Genomic DNA, 18972 nt, shown 5'->3' on the forward strand with positions numbered 1-18972 from the left:
TCTGAACTGCTAATGCTTATGTATAGGCATGCCATCTATAGTTACTATGTACTTAAAATTGTGATAAGGAAATTATTTTATTTTGCCTGTTTTTATTTGGGCGTGTGTTTGCTTTCCCCAAAGTTTAAAAAAAAAAAACAACAAAAAAAGAGCTGATTGTCAGCAACTATTTTGTAGATTCATCAACACCCCTGGAACAGTGTCTGCTCAGTGAGTTGTGCTCGTAGGAGCTGGAGTAGCGCCTTCATTGTTGAACTCCCTCTATGAGGAAAGGATTGAGTTGCAGTAAAGTTTTCCTACTGCTTGTGAACTGAAATGAATAGTGAACAAAGACAGCAATGTTAATTTAAAAACCATTCTAATATATGTGAACTAAATGGGTTAACATATTATACAGAGCTGATCTAGCTTCCTGAGCCCATTTGAGGAGAAGAACTGTGGAAAGTAAAACATACAAACCTTTTCAATCCCCAAATCATTGTTCAAGTAGGCACCCACTTTGTCTGGAGCAAAGAAGGATGATGGGAGACCTCTACAACTGCCTGAAATGAGATTGTAGCAAGGTTGGATGTTGTTGTCACCTTTTCTCAGGTGACAAGTGATAGGTAATAGCCTCAAGTTGAGCCAGGGAAGGTTTAGATTGGACATTAGGAAGAATTTCTTCATGGAGGGGCTGGTTAAGCATTGCAATGGGCTGCCCAGGGAAGTAATGGATTCCCCAGCTCTGGGAGGTGTGGACGTGGCACTACGAGATACAGTTTGGTGATGACACTTGCTAGGTCAACGTGATAGCTGGGGATGGTGAAATGGACATTGTGTAGACTGGCTTTTAATGGATGATGTGCACCACTGTAGTGGAAGGAGTGAATGTCTTTGTGAGATGTGAAACTTGTGTCTTGAATAAATTCATATTCCTCTTGTGAGATGGTGCACGTGGTGGATTTTCTTGGTTAGAGTATTTGATAACTCAGGATAAGGTTTATGTTTTGCAACCTGATTCATATAATCCACAAATTCAGCAAGCTTATATATCTTTGAAGATAATATTTGTAACTCAAGTAATCTTATGTACAATGACAGTTGAAGGGAAAAACATGAAGTGTTCTAAACAATAAATGAGTCTATTTTTAACGGATCCTTCCAAAGCTAACAGATGCCTGTATTTATATTTTCATGCGGAGTAAACTCCTCAGCTTTCATTGTTAGCATCCAGTGTCTGCTTTTAGAATCTATGACCCAAAATCTATACCCATTACTTTCAGCAATCATTTGACAGCTAAAAAGATACACCATTATTTTCATGAGTATATTCTGTTTGCTAATGAGGTTTTGTTAGTGTTACACATATACTGCCAGATTGCATGATCCCTTATAGTTATGTTTTCACTTGGACAGGATAGATAACAGTAAAAAATAGAAAATACAAAAAATAAACTTGTCTAATGGGAACTCAGTGGCCCCCACTCACTCTGTTTGTTTGGAGTGTGAAGTCTATTGGAAACTGGTTTTCCACTTCCACTTTTACTCTTATATTTCAATATTAAAGTAGATGCAAAATTGAAATGCAACTCATTACCTTTGTCTTAAAATAAAGGAGTTGAGTTGTAGGTAGGAATCCTTGCATCGATAGTGATAGTTTTGCTGCATTTAATGACTTCAAATGTCAGTTATTTAGCGTTTCATAGAGGTTGGACTGCTAACATTCTGTCTCTCAAATTTCCCTTTTACAGGTGTATAGACCCAACGGGCCAGATGGCGTTGGTGGCAGAGGACAGAGGATACATCTTCAGCTCTGGGATACTGCAGGGCAGGAAAGGTATGCTTTCCTTCCTACCAGAAAGTAAAGCAGATGTTACCAAGCTAGGTGCAAATGGAATGGGGTATGTGGATTCTCCTTAGTGATTGTTAGTTTTTAGTTGTATGAATCAGGATGGGAAATTCCATTTAATATAGTGCTTGACAGTGATGAAAAGTGTCTTATGAGTACCCATTAAATTACAACTGTATTAAGTTAGAACACTAAAACTGTAATTGTTGCTTTTTATCTTCAGCTTATTTTTTCATGGCTAATGCATATAGATGTTTTTAAAGCTTTTTTTCTTCTTTTCTCTTATCCTAAACTTAAGTGTCTATGCCAAAGTCTTAAAACAGTCAGACTTCTGAAATCACTTCACAGGGGTTCTTTCCTACTTGCTACTAAAAGACAAGCATCCTAGTGGTTGATTGGCTGAAAATCAAGAGCTGATGTATGTGGCAACAAGTTTAATTTCAAAGTTTGATTTTTTTCTTTTCTGAATCTTGATGCAAGCATGCTGTATAATACAAAGCTTTCAGTCAAGCCTGAGAGCTTTATTTAAATGTTTCCTTGACTTCCTTAGGTCTGGACTAGGCCATAGTAATGTTAGCAATTCCTGTTATCCAGTCCCTACATCAACAAAATAATTATGATAAATATTTTCTTCTGGCTCATCTTGTCTTCAGTTACCTCAGTTTCACAACTCTCTGCAATTATATTTTCAAAGTAACTTTATAATTCTGCTTTCCTTGTCTAGGTTTCGTAGCTTAACAACTGCTTTCTTCAGAGATGCCATGGGGTTTCTTCTACTCTTTGATCTGACAAATGAGCAAAGCTTCCTTAATGTCAGGAACTGGATAAGTATGACACTTCTTTTTCTCATCTCTTTTCTTTCTTTTTATTTCTGCAGTGGTGGGTGGGAGCTATTCTTGCAAATACAGTGTCACGGAGCAATACAACTGAAAATACTGGGTTTTGAAGCTTTCTGAGGAAGAAGAAAGTAAACGTCCCATTTGCAATTGTAATAGCTGCTAGTGGGAGCTTCTAGCGCTTACCTGAAATTCAGCTTTGCTTACTTAACCTCACACTTTAACCTAGCAAGCTGAGGGAACATATCCCCAACTTGGCTAATGTTCAGTACCTAAAGTCTGTGGAAAGTGTATTTGATTCATCTGAAGCTTTGTCAGCAAAATTTAAGAGAAAGTGAATGTTACTAGGCTGATGTATTTAGGGGAAGCAGTTCCCAAACCCATTGTGCCATCCATCAGGAGATGAAAGTGTTAGACTTTTTTCTGGCAGCTCAGTGAAGATGCTTGGTGAGCATAACTCCTTAAGCTACAAATATACGGATTGTGTGCCAACCTTGTCAGGCTTCTGCTCCCCTGGCTTGTTCACTGAGTGTGTGATAGTGGATGTCTACCTGTTCCCTGGCTTCTCAGCGCAATTGCAGAAGTCTTGAGAGAGAACAGAACACAGTTGTATTCTCTTTTTTTCAAAAAGTAATTTTCCTGAAGGTCTTTGTGTCCTTTGAAATGTGATAATATTCTTGGTAAGCTTTGTGTGACAGCAAGTCATGTCTCCTGTTCATACTGTTGCTGTTAGGTCAGCTACAAATGCATGCGTACTGTGAAAACCCCGACATTGTATTATGTGGAAACAAAAGTGATCTGGAAGACCAACGAATGGTGAAAGAAGAAGAGGCTAAGGAACTTGCAGAAAAATATGGGTAAGTAACTTCCTTCCAGTTATTAGTGTGTTTAAAGCAAAATTAAATGCTTTCTGTAATGTCCTTCCTGTAGAATGGAAGATTATTGTGCAAATAAGTATTTTAGAACACTGAACTGACCCGTATACTACCTTTTTTTTTTCCTGTCAGAGATAAATGTTTTCTGCATCACCTAAGAATTTGTGCTTAATATTGCAATAATCTTGCACTAGAGGGTGGTTAATTTTCTTTCCTTGGCAGTAGGCAAAGGAAAAGTGAAGTAAACTGTTTCACAAACATTCTGGTAAAAAAGATAGACTTTAGCTGAAAAGGCAGGTGAGTTATGGTGGTCTAATTACTTGCTCTATCCTGTGCTGAAGCTTTCTGTGGTACACAGCCTGGTTCTCTCGTGATGGGCAGCCCTTGCCCACTGGCCTGACAGTTGAAACGTACAGCCTCAGTTTCTTTGAGAGCCTTGGGACCTTTTCACAGACATTTGGAGAGTCTAATTACAGAGTGCTGGGTTCCCACAGAAGACCCGTTGTAGTCTAGGCTGCAGATCCTCTGTACTTAGCTGAGTTGTTAGTCACATAGCCTCAAAAGGCTCAGCTGTTTGTTTTTGTGCAGACGTCTGCACTCTCACACTCTCCCAGAGAATGTGAAAATGAAACAGCAGTCAAATCAGCTGGAAGACAGCCTGTGCGCATCCCCACAGACAAGGATCATGTGACCTTAAGGGAACTGTGGCAAAGCTTTCTTCCTATCAGATACTAATTAATCCCATAGTACTCTTATACTTCACTAAACTCTTCCATGGTTCCCATCTCTGGACTAGATTTGCGTTTAGCATAAATCAGAAGTACATGTTTGAAGGAAATCCTCTGATCCATTTATTATGGTTTGATTCACATAGTGGAGCAGCCTTCTTGCAAGGGAACTGGATTCCTTCTCAAATGAAAACTAAACTAGATGATGGGCTCCAACCAGTAGTCTGTCTTCTGATCAGTCAGGGGGATTCCAGGGGACTAGACTAGCTAAGTCCAAAGTAAAGCTCACAAAATACACATACTGTGAACACTGGGTCCTTAATGGTAATTGTCTTGCTCTGCAGGTCTAGTCTTGCTGTGCCATGCTATTTTTCTGTCACACACGTAGTCAGAAACTAGTTTTCCTTCACCTTGAAGTATCCTTGGAGGCAAATCAGCAGCAAACTATTTAGTAGAAGCAAATGGGGTTGCTGCCCTGTGGCATTGAGCTACCAGGAGCCACGCACTTTTCCAAATGTTTCTGAGAGGATGCAAGCTAAATCTGACTGCAGCAGTCTTCCAGTAACAAAATTGTGAGATACTCAGTATCCCCTTTCTGTGCTGGTGAGTGATGTGTTTTGAAAATGGCTACAGGAGACCTAGACACTGAGACAGTAATACAATGTTATTGACCACTCCATGGATCTTGCAAATTCACTGAGTCTTTCTAGTTATGAAGTGTAGAATTAATTCATGCAGGTGGCAACATTGGTGCTGCTGGTCTGGCACGACCCTGTGGTGAGCAGAAGGTCAAAGCCTGCAGCCTTTCTGTGGAAACGTCCAGACCCTCAACAATAATGAAAAGTAGCAGTATATTTTCAATACTAAGGTGTCCACAACCTTTTGTTAACAAAGGTATAGGTGGTCTGAGTATGTTGAAATACCACCTTTCAGAAGTTCACTAGAAAAAGGAGAGGTTTGCAGGAGAATTGCAGGAAGCCACCTGCTGTACCAGTTCCAAAATATGGAGAGATGGACTGGGGGAAAGTACCTGCATGTTTGCTTGAAAATTTCCCTGCTGGCTCAGACAGAAGGTTTTTCAAAGACAGTGCTATGAATCTGGGGAGTTCTACATACCTTACTCTCTGTAAAAATCCTTAAAAGTAAATTCACATACTGGTTAAATGTGCAGCCAGAAGTACGATAGCAGGAAGGTGCACTTTCACAGTTTTGGCACGTTGAATTTTCTTCAGGCAGAAGTTGGAATTAAATTTCATTAACCTAATGGTTTCTCACAGGGCAAATGTCCTGCATGTGTTTACATTTGTTACTGCTTGTACTTCTATTTTTACATCTGTAACTAGCTTCCAGTTGGGTGAAATCAACACCCGCTATGTTTTTTTTATTTACTTATCACCATCTTCCCAATTCCCTTGATGATGAGGTTGCTTCCTCCTCATCAACCACTTTAAGTGTGTGATAGTCCACTGGAGATAATTATCCTTATCTTCTTACTCCTTTGTCCTAGTTTTTGTTCTGCTTCTTCCTCTGATCTTTGTTTTCAGTCTTCCTTGAGCAATCTCTCTTGCTTTGCTTGCTTTATTTCTGACTTTGTTCGTCCCTTTGTCTTGATAATGCTTTCACTTACCAGTCTTGTACTTTCTGCTGTGTCGATTCATCACAACACATTGTAAAAACTTGTATATTTTGTACATTTCCCTAGTTCTGTGGTTTCTCCTTTCTCTCTCTATCTCCAGCTCTGTCTGCAACTTTCCTGTCGTGCTAGAAATGGGGTGTTCAGGGCAATAAAGAGAGAGGAGAAAATACCCTATTTGTGCTCTCCATTGCAACATGGATTTTCTGCTTCCCTCAAAATCTGGGTTCCCAAGCAGCATGTCTGCATTTCATCATGTTTGTATGAGGTTATTTACTGTGGGTGAGGGCGTATACAGAGTTGGACTGTTCACTAAGGGAGCAGGGGTTGCTGAATTTAATAAGATGAATATCTTATCTCTGAAGTTTCACTGCTGGAGAGATTTCTGCAGGAGTAAAAGTCTTCCCCTACTGGGGCTGCTGACATTGTAAAATAAGTAAGTTGTTGCTCCAGTTCCATGACGCCATTTGTAGTGATAAGAATACTGTATTAGGAGCCTTTGCCTGGCCTGCAGGGGAACTGCGTATGTGCACTCCCCTTTTTCTGGACACCCTAGATGATGTAGATAGAAATCAGTAAAGAACACTTGTTCAGAGAAGGCCATATAAAGAAACTGCCATCTCTTATGGGTGAACTGAGCCTTGGGGCTTTGTACTGACCAGTGCCTGCGTAAAAGGTGGATTCCATGGTGTAAATTAATACTCACCCTTTTGTCCTACCAACAGAGTAAGACATTTCATTCATTTCTTTTACATTTCAGACCACTGGCCACTTAGTGTCTCTCTGCTGTGGAGGAATGGTAACACTATTAGTGCAATTTCGAAGTATATGGCAAAAGTGATGTATTGAGTATGCTCCTATGAATATGAACTGTGATTTAAATTTGTGTTTTTTGCCTTTTGCAGGATACCATATTTTGAAACCAGTGCAGCTAATGGGAATAACGTAAGCAAAGCCATTGATACACTGCTCGACCTCATCATGAAGCGCATGGAGCGGTGTGTTGATAAATCCTGGATCCCAGAAGGGGTAGTGCGCTCCAACGGGCACAGCTCTACAGAACAATTGAGTGAGGAGCAAGAAAAAGGCAAATGTGGCTGTTGACTCAGTTACAATTAAATTTAATGTACATGCTAAATGACAGTACAGTTGCAGCTTAACTGTTTAACTTATAGACAAATCACATCTTGTAGTTAAGTAATGAGCATTATTTACTCTTGATAATAATTTTTGTGCTTTCCTCTCAAACAACACTGTCTTTTGTTTGCAAGGTATGTAGTTTTTTAGTGATGAGACAAGTTCATCAGTTCAGTGTAGTACTGCACATTCCCTAAATTCTCTACTTTGGAAGGAAGGGAAGGAGAGGACTTCTAATTAACAATTATAAAAGCATCTTTATGTATGGGCAGTAAGAAAAGGTAGGTTTCTGAATTAAGGATTTTCATTTGCTCTTTGAAGGCTCCATTAACTCCAAAGATTAATCATTTAGATTAGATATCGTGACTACTCTCAGTGTCTACAAACTAGCAAGCTTACCAACGTGGTTCTTGAGTCTGTTTCAACAGAAACATTTAATCATTTCATCAATCAGTGACAATCACAGAGAGCAAATCTTGTGTCTTTTGCAAAGGCCTCTGAGTAGGTTTTCATTATTTTCTCAAGCCATCAGTATTTAGTGATGAAAGCCGAAAGAAAGATATTTTACATAGAATGAGAAACTTCCTAGAGAAGCACAGGGTGCTTTGGGTAGGTCACAAATGTGAACATTTAAACTACAACTGTACTATGTAAAATATAATCAACACAGCCTGTGAGACCTCCTGACATCATTTGAATTTCTAGAACATATGTATGCATATATTGATATGTCAATGGCGTAAGCGTGTATCTGTTACGTTCTTTGCTATTGTTTTAACAGGAATGTAGGGTAACGTAGATGTCAGCAAAATTTCATCTGAAATAGTGCTTTGTACTGAGGTTTCTTTTTTTTTTTTTTTTTTAACCGAACACAGATTTGGAATGTTTCTTCAAATATGGATTGAGAAATGAATAGTGATTGATTGTCTTCTGGCAAAATGCAGCTGAGATATCAGTTCTGTCTAAATCAGTATTTCTATAAATTTATAACGCTTCTTTTCTGCTGCCAACTTCTGTGTCCTGTACATCTTGGTTATCACATATTCATTTATTGTTGTTAATTTCCTTTAGGTTGTGTTTAAGAATGAATAGAGTTGCTCCTTCCCCCTCTCCACTTACAGATCACATGAATGTCAATTTTGGTTTTGCTGGACCATGTTATTCTTCAATCATTTTTATTTATTCTTATGACAACCTGAAGAACAATCAGTATTTTTTTTCAAGACAGATTTATAAGATGTGCCTACGAACTTGTTTTCTATCCTGGCAGAGGTTGTATAAATCACAAGTATTGCCAATTAAAGTCAACATACCAAACTGAGTCTTCTTACAGACTTTCCACAGCAGTTTGTTTACAGAAGTCCAAAGCTGATACTTACTGAGAAATTGTGTATTTATTTATTTAAATATTCTGTCTGTTTGGCTACTGCAATTTCAGGCAAATGTCTGTATCAGTTATGAACGTGAATTGCAATGTAACACATTTTTTTGAAGGACCAAAAATGTTTCTGGAATAGGAGCTAAGAGGAAAAAAAAACCCTTTATATTATACGTAGCCTCTGGTTATATTAAGAATGCAAGAATAATTGTTAAAACTTGGTTCTTAAAATATTTTACAAAGTAATGTATTCTTCTTTAACAGCAACATGTAAATATTAGATTTTTATCATAACCTACACAATATTTTAAAAGTGCAATATAATTTGACTACTCTGGGGCTAGGATAAAGATTAAAGAAATTTATATTGAATAAATGTAGTTTTTTCTATTACATATTACCAAGATTCTAAAGTGCTTGTGGACCAGAGTTACTGTAGTTTAACTCAGTGCCTTTTGAAGTTATCATCATGTTTCTGACCAGTCAAGTATCAAACTCTACTGTAGGACACAAATACATTTCAGTGTACTTAAGTGTCTGAATTTATTTTAATATAGCTCTTTGCTTTTCAGAGGGTTGCAGTGGAACTTTCTCATGCATTAACTTCAATGAAAGTTCCTGTGTTTATAGCTGCATACAGTTCCTGAAAACAGTGAGGACTATTGCAGTCAACTTCTGAGCTAAGTGACTACTGAAATGCTGTTTAAAAAAAAAAAAAATAAAAATAAATCCTTTTGGATACTTATGTTTGGAATGGGTATTAGATATTAAATACTATAACTGTAATATTTTTGTCATGCATATTATATGTAACTAGTTACTGTATAAGAAGAGTCTCCATAAAATTGCTTTGATGTAAGCCTTAAATCTCATGGCACACTTCAATCTTCTTTCGTTGTCTTCTTAGCTCTCATGAGGAGTTATGTTAAATTATTATTGACAATGAGTTACAGTATTCTTACCAGTCTGCTGCTGGTTTTAAAAAGGAAAGATAACTTGATGTTATGAGGAAAACGGTATTTCAAGAAAAGATTTTTTTCCATGCAGTGTTAGTTGAAAATGTTGAGATCTGTAATAGAACAGAAAGTTTTGAATAGCGTTTGCATTAAGATGTTTCGTCCCAGGATTTCTTATTAATATAAAATGATTAAACATTCCTGCTCTAAGGTTTGTCAGCATTTGTTGAACTGAATTGTGGCATGACTCGTTGTCATCAGTTCAACATCTGTGTCCTTCTGTGCAGCTGTCCCCACACCTTACAGCTTTTTTTAGGTTAGATGCATGTAAACTCCCTGCTCTGGCTGCAGAGCTTCTCGTTCCCGCCTGGCACTGACCAAACAAGTCAGGTGGGGCAGCTGGTGCATCCTGGGTGAGGCCAGAAGCAGCCCAACCCATAGAAGAGAGTAGAGCAGACGCTTCCATATTTGTAAGACATTGAGAAAGTTGCTAATGAGAGCACATAGCCACAAGGAATCAGAAATTGGAACAGGTGCCCTGAGGGGTTAGTGAATCTCCATCTTAGAAGGAAACGCACCCTCAGCTGCATGGGGCCTTGAGCTACGTGGCGTAACTTGTCATGCTTTGAACAGGAGTTTGGTCTAGAAGACGTCTAGCAGTCTCTTCCAACCAATTGTATGCTCTTTGAGTCACGGGGACAAAAGCTTAACCTGAAGACAAAGGACAGCAATTGCATAATGCAAGGCACAGCTGCCCTAGACCTAAGCAAATGCGTTCACTCCTATTTGTTTTTTGCATCCAGTTGTGAACTTGCTGTCTTCATACCTTCCTTCACGAAACTGCTTTGTGTGTGTCTCTGCCATTTCTGCCCATCAGCTGGGTTGCCACCTTCTGTGTCTGCCCTAGAGCTGACGGGGAGACCTCTCCGGACCCAACCTCCAGGTAGGCCCAGGACACGGCGTTTGGGCCTTCCCGGATTTCCGGGCTGCCCTGGCCTTGTGCGCACAGCAGAGGGCGCCCGTGCCCCGCCACAGCTCCGCTCCGGTCCGCACCGACCCCATTTCGCTGCGGCGTTGGCGCCCTGCGGCTGCCAGGGGGCGCTGTGCGCACAGCCGCTTCCGGTCCGCTGAGCGAGCGCTTCCGGTGGGGCCTGCGGAGCGGCGCGGCGCGGCGCAGCCATGAGGATCGAGAAGTGCTACTTCTGCTCCGGGCCTATCTACCCGGGCCACGGTGTCATGTTCGTGCGCAACGACTGCAAGGTACTGCCGTGAGGACGGGAAGCCGGCACGGGCCTACCGGAATCCTGCCCGGGCCTGGTGCGCTCCGCGTGCTCCGGCGGCGGCCCGTGCTGCCTGGGAGGGCCGCGGGCTCCGCGCTGCCGGCAGGCCTGTGTGCGGGGCGGGCAGCCGGCGCTGGGCCGTGGGTACAGCCCTCCCGGGGCGCTCAGCCGGGGCAGCGACTGCCGCGCCGATGTGATGTGACGCGTCCAATTGTGGCTGTCACAACAAGACGCGCATAGCGGCTCGGACTTCGCGTCGGCGTGACAGCTGTGTACGCGCAGCGTTGCGGCGTCCTAGGCTCTGCCTTGCTCGGTACCGCGCCCACAGGGCACTGCAGACCCCGGTGTGAAATGAAGCTTGCCCGGATCGCTTCCTTCCGCTGCCGAGATGTCAGAACCGATACCGGCGCGGCCGCGCCGCCATCTGAGCCACGGCCTTGGGAGCCGGGGTGATCCGGCCGGACGCAGCTCCCTTTCCCGGGGAACGGCCGCGAGGTTCGGCGGGGTGTTACGGCTGTCAGCGCGGGGTGGGTCAGCTGCGTGCAGGTCACCTCAGGAAGCACGAGAGCGGCGGGTTTAGTAGAGCTAAGGTGAAAGCCCATGACGAGGGAATGTAAAAACATAACTATTTGAGGATGATTAATAAGGAATTAATATGTTGTGTTGAATTTCTTTGGAAGCAACTATTAACTGGACACGGGGTTAAGGTTGTGAGAAAGTCAGGTTTTCAAAAACTCAAGGACAGTGAATGTTATTTAGAGTATTCTTTAGTTTCATCTCTGGTCTGGATACTGGACAGCTCAGGGCACTTCACGTGGTGCTTACATTTATGGAAGATTAAGAACTCGAATCAGAGATACGATGTCAGTACTTAAAGGGAGCTTTTACAAGGTGGAGCCTGATGGCACATGGGCAGATACGATTAGACAAGGGGAACCAGTTTTAAACTAAAAGGGGGAATTAGGTTGGATGTTAGAAAGTAGTTCTTAACTCAGAGGGCAGTGAGGCCTGGGCACAAGCCACCCAGAGCTGTGAGTGCCCCATCCCTGGAGGTGCTGAGGCCAGGCTGGGTGGGCCCCTGGGCAGCCTGGTCTGGGGGGTGGCAGCCAGCCCATGGGAGGGGTTGGGACTGGGTGGGCTTTAAGGTCCCTTCCAACACAAACCATTTCATGACCGTGTTTCTTTTTTTCCTTTCTTATCTTAATGACATCTCGTTTCCTACTCCTTTTGACTGGAAGATGTCAGCTGGACGTGAGGCAGTTTGTTGGGATAGAGTTGGGGACAGGGTTCTTTGTAGCTCCGTGTTTTGTTATCTATTTTCAATAATACTTTAAGTGAATGCTATTGACAGTGAAGTTCCTTTTATGCATCTTTAGCAGACCTGAAAACATCACCTGGATAAACATAAGATGCTTCTGTGGCTGGCAAGGACAGATGCCTAAAATGAGTCTGGCATAACATAGTTACAAAATTGAAATACAGCATTTTTTTTTTTTTAATGATTACTTTTAAGAAAGGTATTCTGAACTGGGAGTGGCAGAGTGGGATCCAAAGTTAGACAATAAAATAAATGATAGTTATGAGTACAACAGAAGCTCTTTTGTTACAGGTTCATTCCTGTGATCCTAAGGTCAGCTTTTGGTAACTATTACAGATTTCATAACAACTTGAGAACTAAATAACTCATGCTTGTCCACGTAAGGAAGTGTACTAATACACAACAGCTAACGTTTCGTGGGCAGGATGAGAGAGACATTTTCTCTATGGTAACTTCCTTCTGTGCTGTATTTCATGATGTCATTGTGTAGTTCATTAAGCGGTATTGGGAACCCTCTTGATAAGGAGCTCTCTTCAGCTGTTTACCACTTCTTGGTAATTTACAGAGGATGAAATGGATGCTACCAGGTTGCACCAAATATTTAACATTATCCTTTTTCCTTCGAGTTTTGATTTAAATTATTGAAAATGAACTATGTAGATTAAATTAAATACAACAGTGACTTGGAAAATATAAGTCATTTGCAATTTAAGGTCACTGTATGAAATAAATTACCTTAAAAGGTCATATTTAATGAAAAGTCTTCTTGAACAACAAAGCATTTAGTAGTATTTAACCACTGGAAATTTAGTGGTATTTTCAGTGGTGCTTAACAATATTGAAGACAGTGTTTTATCTTTTACTATGAAAATGAATATTAAACTGTTTCTTGTTGTTTTTCAATTCAGTACCCATCCGAGATCTGGAGTTATGCTGTCATACATTGTTGACTTCAAGATTGTGGTTTAATTTGAACTAATTTTGGTAATTCTTCATGTGTTGAATTTTGCAGTTTAGAGTTTAGAGTGGTACAATCCTATTGGAACAAGAATATTTTGATTTTGATGGAGCTGTGATACGAAGAACAAAGCAGGCGTTGCCATGTTTCTCTTGGATTTCAAGCCAAGGAAATGGTTGCAGACAGATGTAGGGATTTTGTGTCCATCTTTATTATTCAGCCAGATATAGCCCCACAAATTCACATGTATTGACACGACAGTAAAAAGAAATCATTCTAATTCACTTCAGTAGATGAGTGGAGTAACTGTACGTACCAATATGTAGACATCTATAGAACAGATAGAAAAATGGGTGCAAGAAAAAGCAGTGAAAAACGGCCAGCTAGTGATGTGGTATGTGCTGTAACTGATTTCAGTAAGTTCAGCCCAAGATAAGAAATTTTTTTTTTTTTTTTTTGATGTATTATTGCATTGAAAAAATGAGAGGTGTGAAGATTTTTTGTTGTCAGGATGGCTCTGTGTCTAAAAAGTGCTGACAGGTGTAGAAAATTATTTATTCACAGTACAGGTTTGGTTTTATCTTTTTTTTTGCAGATGATAATTCTCACAACTCTGCTGTATTTTATTTACAATCAGCTTAACTGTGTTTGTGCATGGCACTGACAGCTGTGAAAGTGACTTTATAAAGAAAAAAACAAGAACGGTGCTTGAAATTGTTTCATGAGTAAAAACTTTATCAGAGAAACAAAACGATTGGCGTTCACGTAATTATGGGCGATGCCACTCCTTCTATTTTCTCCTTGTGCTCTCTTTCTAAACTATGAATGGGTTCCAACGTTTTTTGTAGTTAGAGAGGACTACTGAACATTCAGACATTGGTGCATCCATCTTCCTTTCATCTTGCTTCTGCTCCCACTGCTTTCTGGCTGCTCTCCTTATTCATATTCTGCTGTTTGTCACCTTGTCACTGAAGGCATGGTTGTGCTGTATTGTTTGGGAGCTCCGGATGAGGAGACCGACATGTGAAATTGTACTGATACCGAGTATCTTAGATTGCCTAATTTGTTAATTGCAGCAGACTGGCATGTAATGAAACTTGCTGTAGCTAAACATTACGCTAAGAGTGAAATACATCAATAGACATAATAAAGGAAATTTATTGATTTAGTTCTTGTGTACAAGGTTCTGTTGAAATGTAGCACAAGTATTGACTTTTGGAAAGATGATTCTTTTTGTATGCTATAGAAACTTCGGTGTTCAGTGCTGTGCTTGCATTTGGGCAGGAATAATGTGATTTGACTCCAAGGTTTCTTTTTTTTTTTCTCTACCCCACCCTTCTTTCAGATATTTAGGTTCTGCAAATCAAAGTGCCACAAAAACTTTAAAAAGAAGCGAAATCCAAGAAAGATCAGATGGACCAAAGCATTCCGAAAAGCAGCTGGCAAAGAATTGACAGTGGTAAGGAGATGAATTTGTTATGTGACACAAGGTATTTCTGAGGGACTGGCTTATTCATCCCCTCCAAGTGACTGAGGACACCGTCAGTCTGTCCCCTCAGGTTTGGAATTAAGATGGTTTGTTGGTCAGTGTGAGGCAGTACTAGTTTGTACATGCAGGTAAGATGTGTGACTTAGAACATCTGTGCTCTTAAGGGATTTCTTTTTACTCTGTGGTGCGTTCTCATGACACAAAATGATGCTGTATGTTATGAATAGGTAAAAGCTGACTCACTTTAGGACAAATTCTCCACTGACTTGATATGGTAAAAATGAACGTTAGTCAGTTTTTTGGAAAAAAAAGAATGGCCTGCAGATGTTTCCCCATCATAAAAACCTAATATTCATTTTATAATGCAGTATAGCTTGTGTGTGTATGCCATTTCTTGCTAATAAATACTGTAGCCTTCATTGGAGCTGTCTTTACCTGAAGTGAAGATTACCAGCTGGTCTGAACCATTTACCATGACAAAAAATAAGAGCCTGTGGGCTGGGAAGAATCCTCAGATGAAGTCGGTTTAAAACCAAGTATGTCCCCCCTGCCCCTAAAAAGGAAAACAGTATGGCCTTTCCCATCAGACTGTCCCAAACCTCCCAGTGTCATCAATTAAAATATTTCACAATTTCTAATTAGTTTATATTGTTTCAATATTAAAATAAAATGGTTTATTTTTGAACTTTTTCAAAACTGGAGGCTGTTGGGTAACACTAGTTTGACCTGCAGTATATGCTCCTTGACTCTACACGTGTTCAGTTTTGCCTTCTATATGTCTAGTCTGCTCTGTAGTTTCTACTCCATGATAGAACTTCTCTGTTCTCTTTGTCTCGTTAAAAAGAAGACGGTTAAATAAGATGGTTTAGTAAACAGTTCTCTTCACACAAATCTCTGTGGCTTCTGACACTGTGATGTGGAACACTTTCATGTGTTGCCTTCTGATTTAGTAATCCCTAAAGATCTTTAAAATTCAGGAATTTATATTCTAAAACAAACAAACAAAAACCCACCAAAAATACTAGTACTTGAGTGCTGCAATAAGAATGTATTGATCTAAATATGTTTCTGTATATAATCTGAATTTGCTCTTTCTTAATACAGGATAATTCGTTTGAATTTGAAAAACGTAGAAATGAACCAGTAAAATACCAGAGAGAGTTGTGGAACAAGACTGGTGAGTCATTTTAGATAGGAGAAAAAAAAAGAAAAAAACTGAGAAGTCAACTTCTACTTCTTAAGACCATGTTTTCGGGAGACAAGTTAGAGTATTTACATTTTGCAGTGACTGTGTTTGAAAACCGTTTGGATGCGGTGCTCGGGGACATGATTTAGCAGTGGGTTGTTAGAGTTGGGGTAGTATGGTTAGGTTGCAGTTGGACTTGATGATCCTGAAAGTCCTTTCCAACCTGAGCGATTCTATGATTGTTCTTTGGAATTACTGGAATCGTGTCTAGATTTTTGGATGTGGAGCACGTATGAGTTGTGAACAGGTGTGGGCTTTCACTAGGTTTGATTTTTTTCAGATACTGGTTGGAAAATGAGATGTAGCATTAATCTAGTTTGAATTGTTTGAAAAACCTTAGTGGTTCTCTGGCTTTCTTAGAGAATCTCAGTGTAAGCCTTCTCCACTGATGCCAGTGTTTATTTATAAATATAAAATATTTAAATAATTATTTTAAATTATAAAATATATTTAAATATAAAACGCTGTAGTTTGTTTTATAAATAATTGATATAAAATGGAAGAGTTACTTTGTAAGTCAAGAATGAATGCTACAAAGGGGCAGATGGTAACTTGCATTTAATTTCAGGTAAAGTCTTTTGTTGTAATGCTTAACTGCAGAAAATACGTGTAGGCACATAGGTGAAAATGTTACTAAGTTTTAAATATGATTCCTGGTAGTTGGAATGCGCTCTGCTAAAAAAGCATGTATTTTCAACTGTATGTGAGCATGCTTTGCTTAAAGCAACTTCTACTTCTTTTCAGTTGATGCAATGAAGAGGGTGGAGGAAATAAAGCAAAAACGCCAAGCTAGATTTATTATGAACAGGTGAGCAAATGTATTTGTATTATGAGAGCTCTTGCACATCTGTGTTAGAAATTCAGTCTTTCCAGAGCAATAATGAACAAGAGTTTTAAAAGGCTCTTTGCTTTGTACATATACAGCAGTCAAAACAATGGGAGAAAATAGTTTGAGTGGATTCTGCTCTGCTACCTAACTACTGTGCTATATTGACTGTAAAAGGAAATGTAGCTTTTGAACGCATAGTGGTAGTAAAGTATTTCATTGTTTGTGGTTTGGAGTCTCAGACATATTTCTGGTAAGAGTTAATACAGTGCTGGCTTTTTTTTTTTCTTTCTGATTTTGTGTTCAATGTATATTTGAATTAGTTTTCAAATAATTTTTGCCTTTATTTCCTTACAAGAGTTATTTTCCATTATATACCTTCAGCTAAATATGTGTTTTGCTTTAAATGGAAAACATGCACCACCTTTTTTGAAGGTAATATAATTTCTTTCCTTGATAGATTAAAGAAGAGCAAAGAATTGCAGAAGGCAGAAGACATCAAAGAAGTCAAACAGAACATCCACCTTCTTCGTGCTCCACATGCAGGTAAGAGCTTGATGTATCTGGTTTGGTTAGGCTGACTTGTGTATACAATTTTGTGATGGATACTGGTTTTTTTTTTTTGCTATGTCTTATTCCACTGATGAATAACCGTATGCAATTTTTTTTTTACAATTAATTTGGCTATTGAATGTAGAGGACATCTCTTGCCATTATAGAAGAGCGGTATCATTGACTGATAGGAAATACAGTAGATAGATCAGGTTTTTTTGTTAGCTAATTGTGAAAATGTAGATGTTTTGTAGTTCACTGTGTATTGAAACTTGTATGAGAACACTTCTTCTACAGTGTAATCTTAGCTTTTTTAATATAATGTTATTTTTACTTAATTTCACTAAAATCTCTGCCTACTACACGTAAAATTTTATATGTTCTTTGTTTGTGAACTGAATTCTTAAATTGGCTTTTGGTTGTGGATACCTGTTCCTCATAAATAATTTTCTCTTTTTCCAAACTCCTTATTGCAAGTGCTAGTTTGTGTTAGATTATATTGATAAAAATGAATTTAAAATGATTTATTAAAAAAAAACAGCTAATGGAACACTGTAATAGAGAGAAGTTGGAAAAAAATATCTGTTAGTTCTTGTTTTATAAAAATTACTAGTGATTTTGTCTCAGTTGGATGTGAGATACATTATTAGATGTTAACTAGAATTCTGTTACTTTTTTTCAACTTATATGTTTGCGTTAGTTGCAGTGTGATTGTATGTGTGCAAAGCAGACTTTTGTCAGGGTATACTTAGACTTAATTTTTTTTTCTTCCTTTTTTGACTTTATGGTAAGTGAATGATGCACTCTAACACGGAGTGCATCTATTTCTCAAACAACAGTTTCCTCTTCAGTCTTTTGAATGAAAGAGAGCAGAATCAAATGTCAATCTTGTTTTTTGTTTTTGTTTTTCTTTTCAGTAATGTTATTTAAAACTAACATTATTGCCACCCAATTCAGCATTCAGGAGGGCTTCAATCTTTATATATCATGAGTGTGTAAAGGCCATTAGTCTCTTAAAATTAATGCTTTTTTTTTTTTCCTATGCAAAGTTCTGCTAGGTGTTGCTAGCTATATTGAAACTTGTCATACTAGATGAAAAAAATACGTTGGTTACATTTTAGATTTTGTAAAACAGTGGTATCAGCTTTTCTATTATAACAATTATTTTATAATTTCAGGTGGTGATGGAAGTTAACAATAAGTAGTTCTAAGCTTGATGGGTTTATTGCTAAACAACTGCTCACTAAGTTGTGGCTGTTTTACCTGTTGAGACATCTTAAATTTAATATTTCTTTGTTTTGAAGGCAAACCAAAACAACTGGAGGAGAAAATGGTGCAGAAGCTACAAGAGGATGTGGCCATGGAAGAAGACTCTTGAAATGCTTGTATTTCTTATTGTCATTTCGTCAGCAATTAATAATTGCTTAATGTTTCACCTGGAGTCACTCAGAACTGTGCTTGCAATTGAAGAAAAATAGCAAGATTCAGTAATAGAGATAGGATTATTTTTGTTGTTATAAAACAAAATAAGGTGATAATGGTTTGTACAGTAATTACAGTTATCTAATTCTTGAAAACCTTGTCAACAGGATGAAAAATAAAGTATGTTATTTGAGATATGTATTGTTTGTTATCCAGAAAGAAAATGTAATTTTCCCTTTCTCTGATAAAAGATGTTGGTACTAGACATTTGTTATTTTGTCTGTTCTTCTGTGGTGGTAAAAGCAGTTAAGAGTGTATATTAATGGTAACAAGATGGGGCTGGTTGTATTATTTTTCTTCAGTGCAGAGGGGAAGATTTATTTTCACTCTTGTCTTTGGGAAAATTGTTCAGTTTGTTATGAATACAGATTGTATTTGTTTTATTTCCTCTTAAAGTCAGCCTCCTCAAGATTACAGTGCAGTTGACCTAGCAACGCTAACTTGTATGTA

At 38.9% G+C, this 18972-nt stretch overlaps 2 protein-coding genes across 10 annotated transcripts in view; both read left to right on the forward strand.

Moving 5' to 3' along the window:
• RAB27A (RAB27A, member RAS oncogene family) overlaps positions 1–9130 on the forward strand; it is a 31977-nt gene extending 22847 nt beyond the window's left edge. For all 9 annotated transcript variants that reach the window (XM_021407204.1, XM_021407197.1, XM_021407196.1 and 6 more), the window contains 4 exons: positions 1731–1816; positions 2553–2656; positions 3398–3521; positions 6806–9130. In XM_021407204.1, the coding sequence (XP_021262879.1) occupies positions 1731–1816; positions 2553–2656; positions 3398–3521; positions 6806–7004 (513 nt within the window). In that variant the 3' untranslated portion in view covers positions 7005–9130. The remainder of the gene's footprint in view (positions 1–1730; positions 1817–2552; positions 2657–3397; positions 3522–6805) is intronic.
• RSL24D1 (ribosomal L24 domain containing 1) lies at positions 10474–18727 on the forward strand. Its single transcript, XM_021407205.1, has 6 exons — positions 10474–10631; positions 14273–14386; positions 15521–15593; positions 16407–16470; positions 16949–17034; positions 18345–18727. The coding sequence occupies exons 1-6, from the start codon at positions 10551–10553 to the stop codon at positions 18416–18418; spliced, it is 492 nt and encodes a 163-aa protein (XP_021262880.1). The 5' UTR covers positions 10474–10550; the 3' UTR covers positions 18419–18727.

The sequence above is a fragment of the Numida meleagris genome, chromosome 9, assembly GCF_002078875.1.
Source record: "Numida meleagris isolate 19003 breed g44 Domestic line chromosome 9, NumMel1.0, whole genome shotgun sequence".
Taxonomy (NCBI): Eukaryota; Metazoa; Chordata; class Aves; order Galliformes; family Numididae; genus Numida; species Numida meleagris.

Excerpts from the sequence above, each read along its gene's own strand:
- RSL24D1 (XM_021407205.1), top strand. The coding sequence starts at position 10,551 with ATGAGGATCGAGAAGTGCTACTTCTGCTCCGGGCCTATCTACCCGGGC. Across the intron at positions 15,594-16,406 it reads AGAGTTGTGGAACAAGACTG|TTGATGCAATGAAGAGGGTG; the intron begins GTGAGTCATTTT and ends ACTTCTTTTCAG. Across the intron at positions 17,035-18,344 it reads TCTTCGTGCTCCACATGCAG|GCAAACCAAAACAACTGGAG; the intron begins GTAAGAGCTTGA and ends TTTGTTTTGAAG.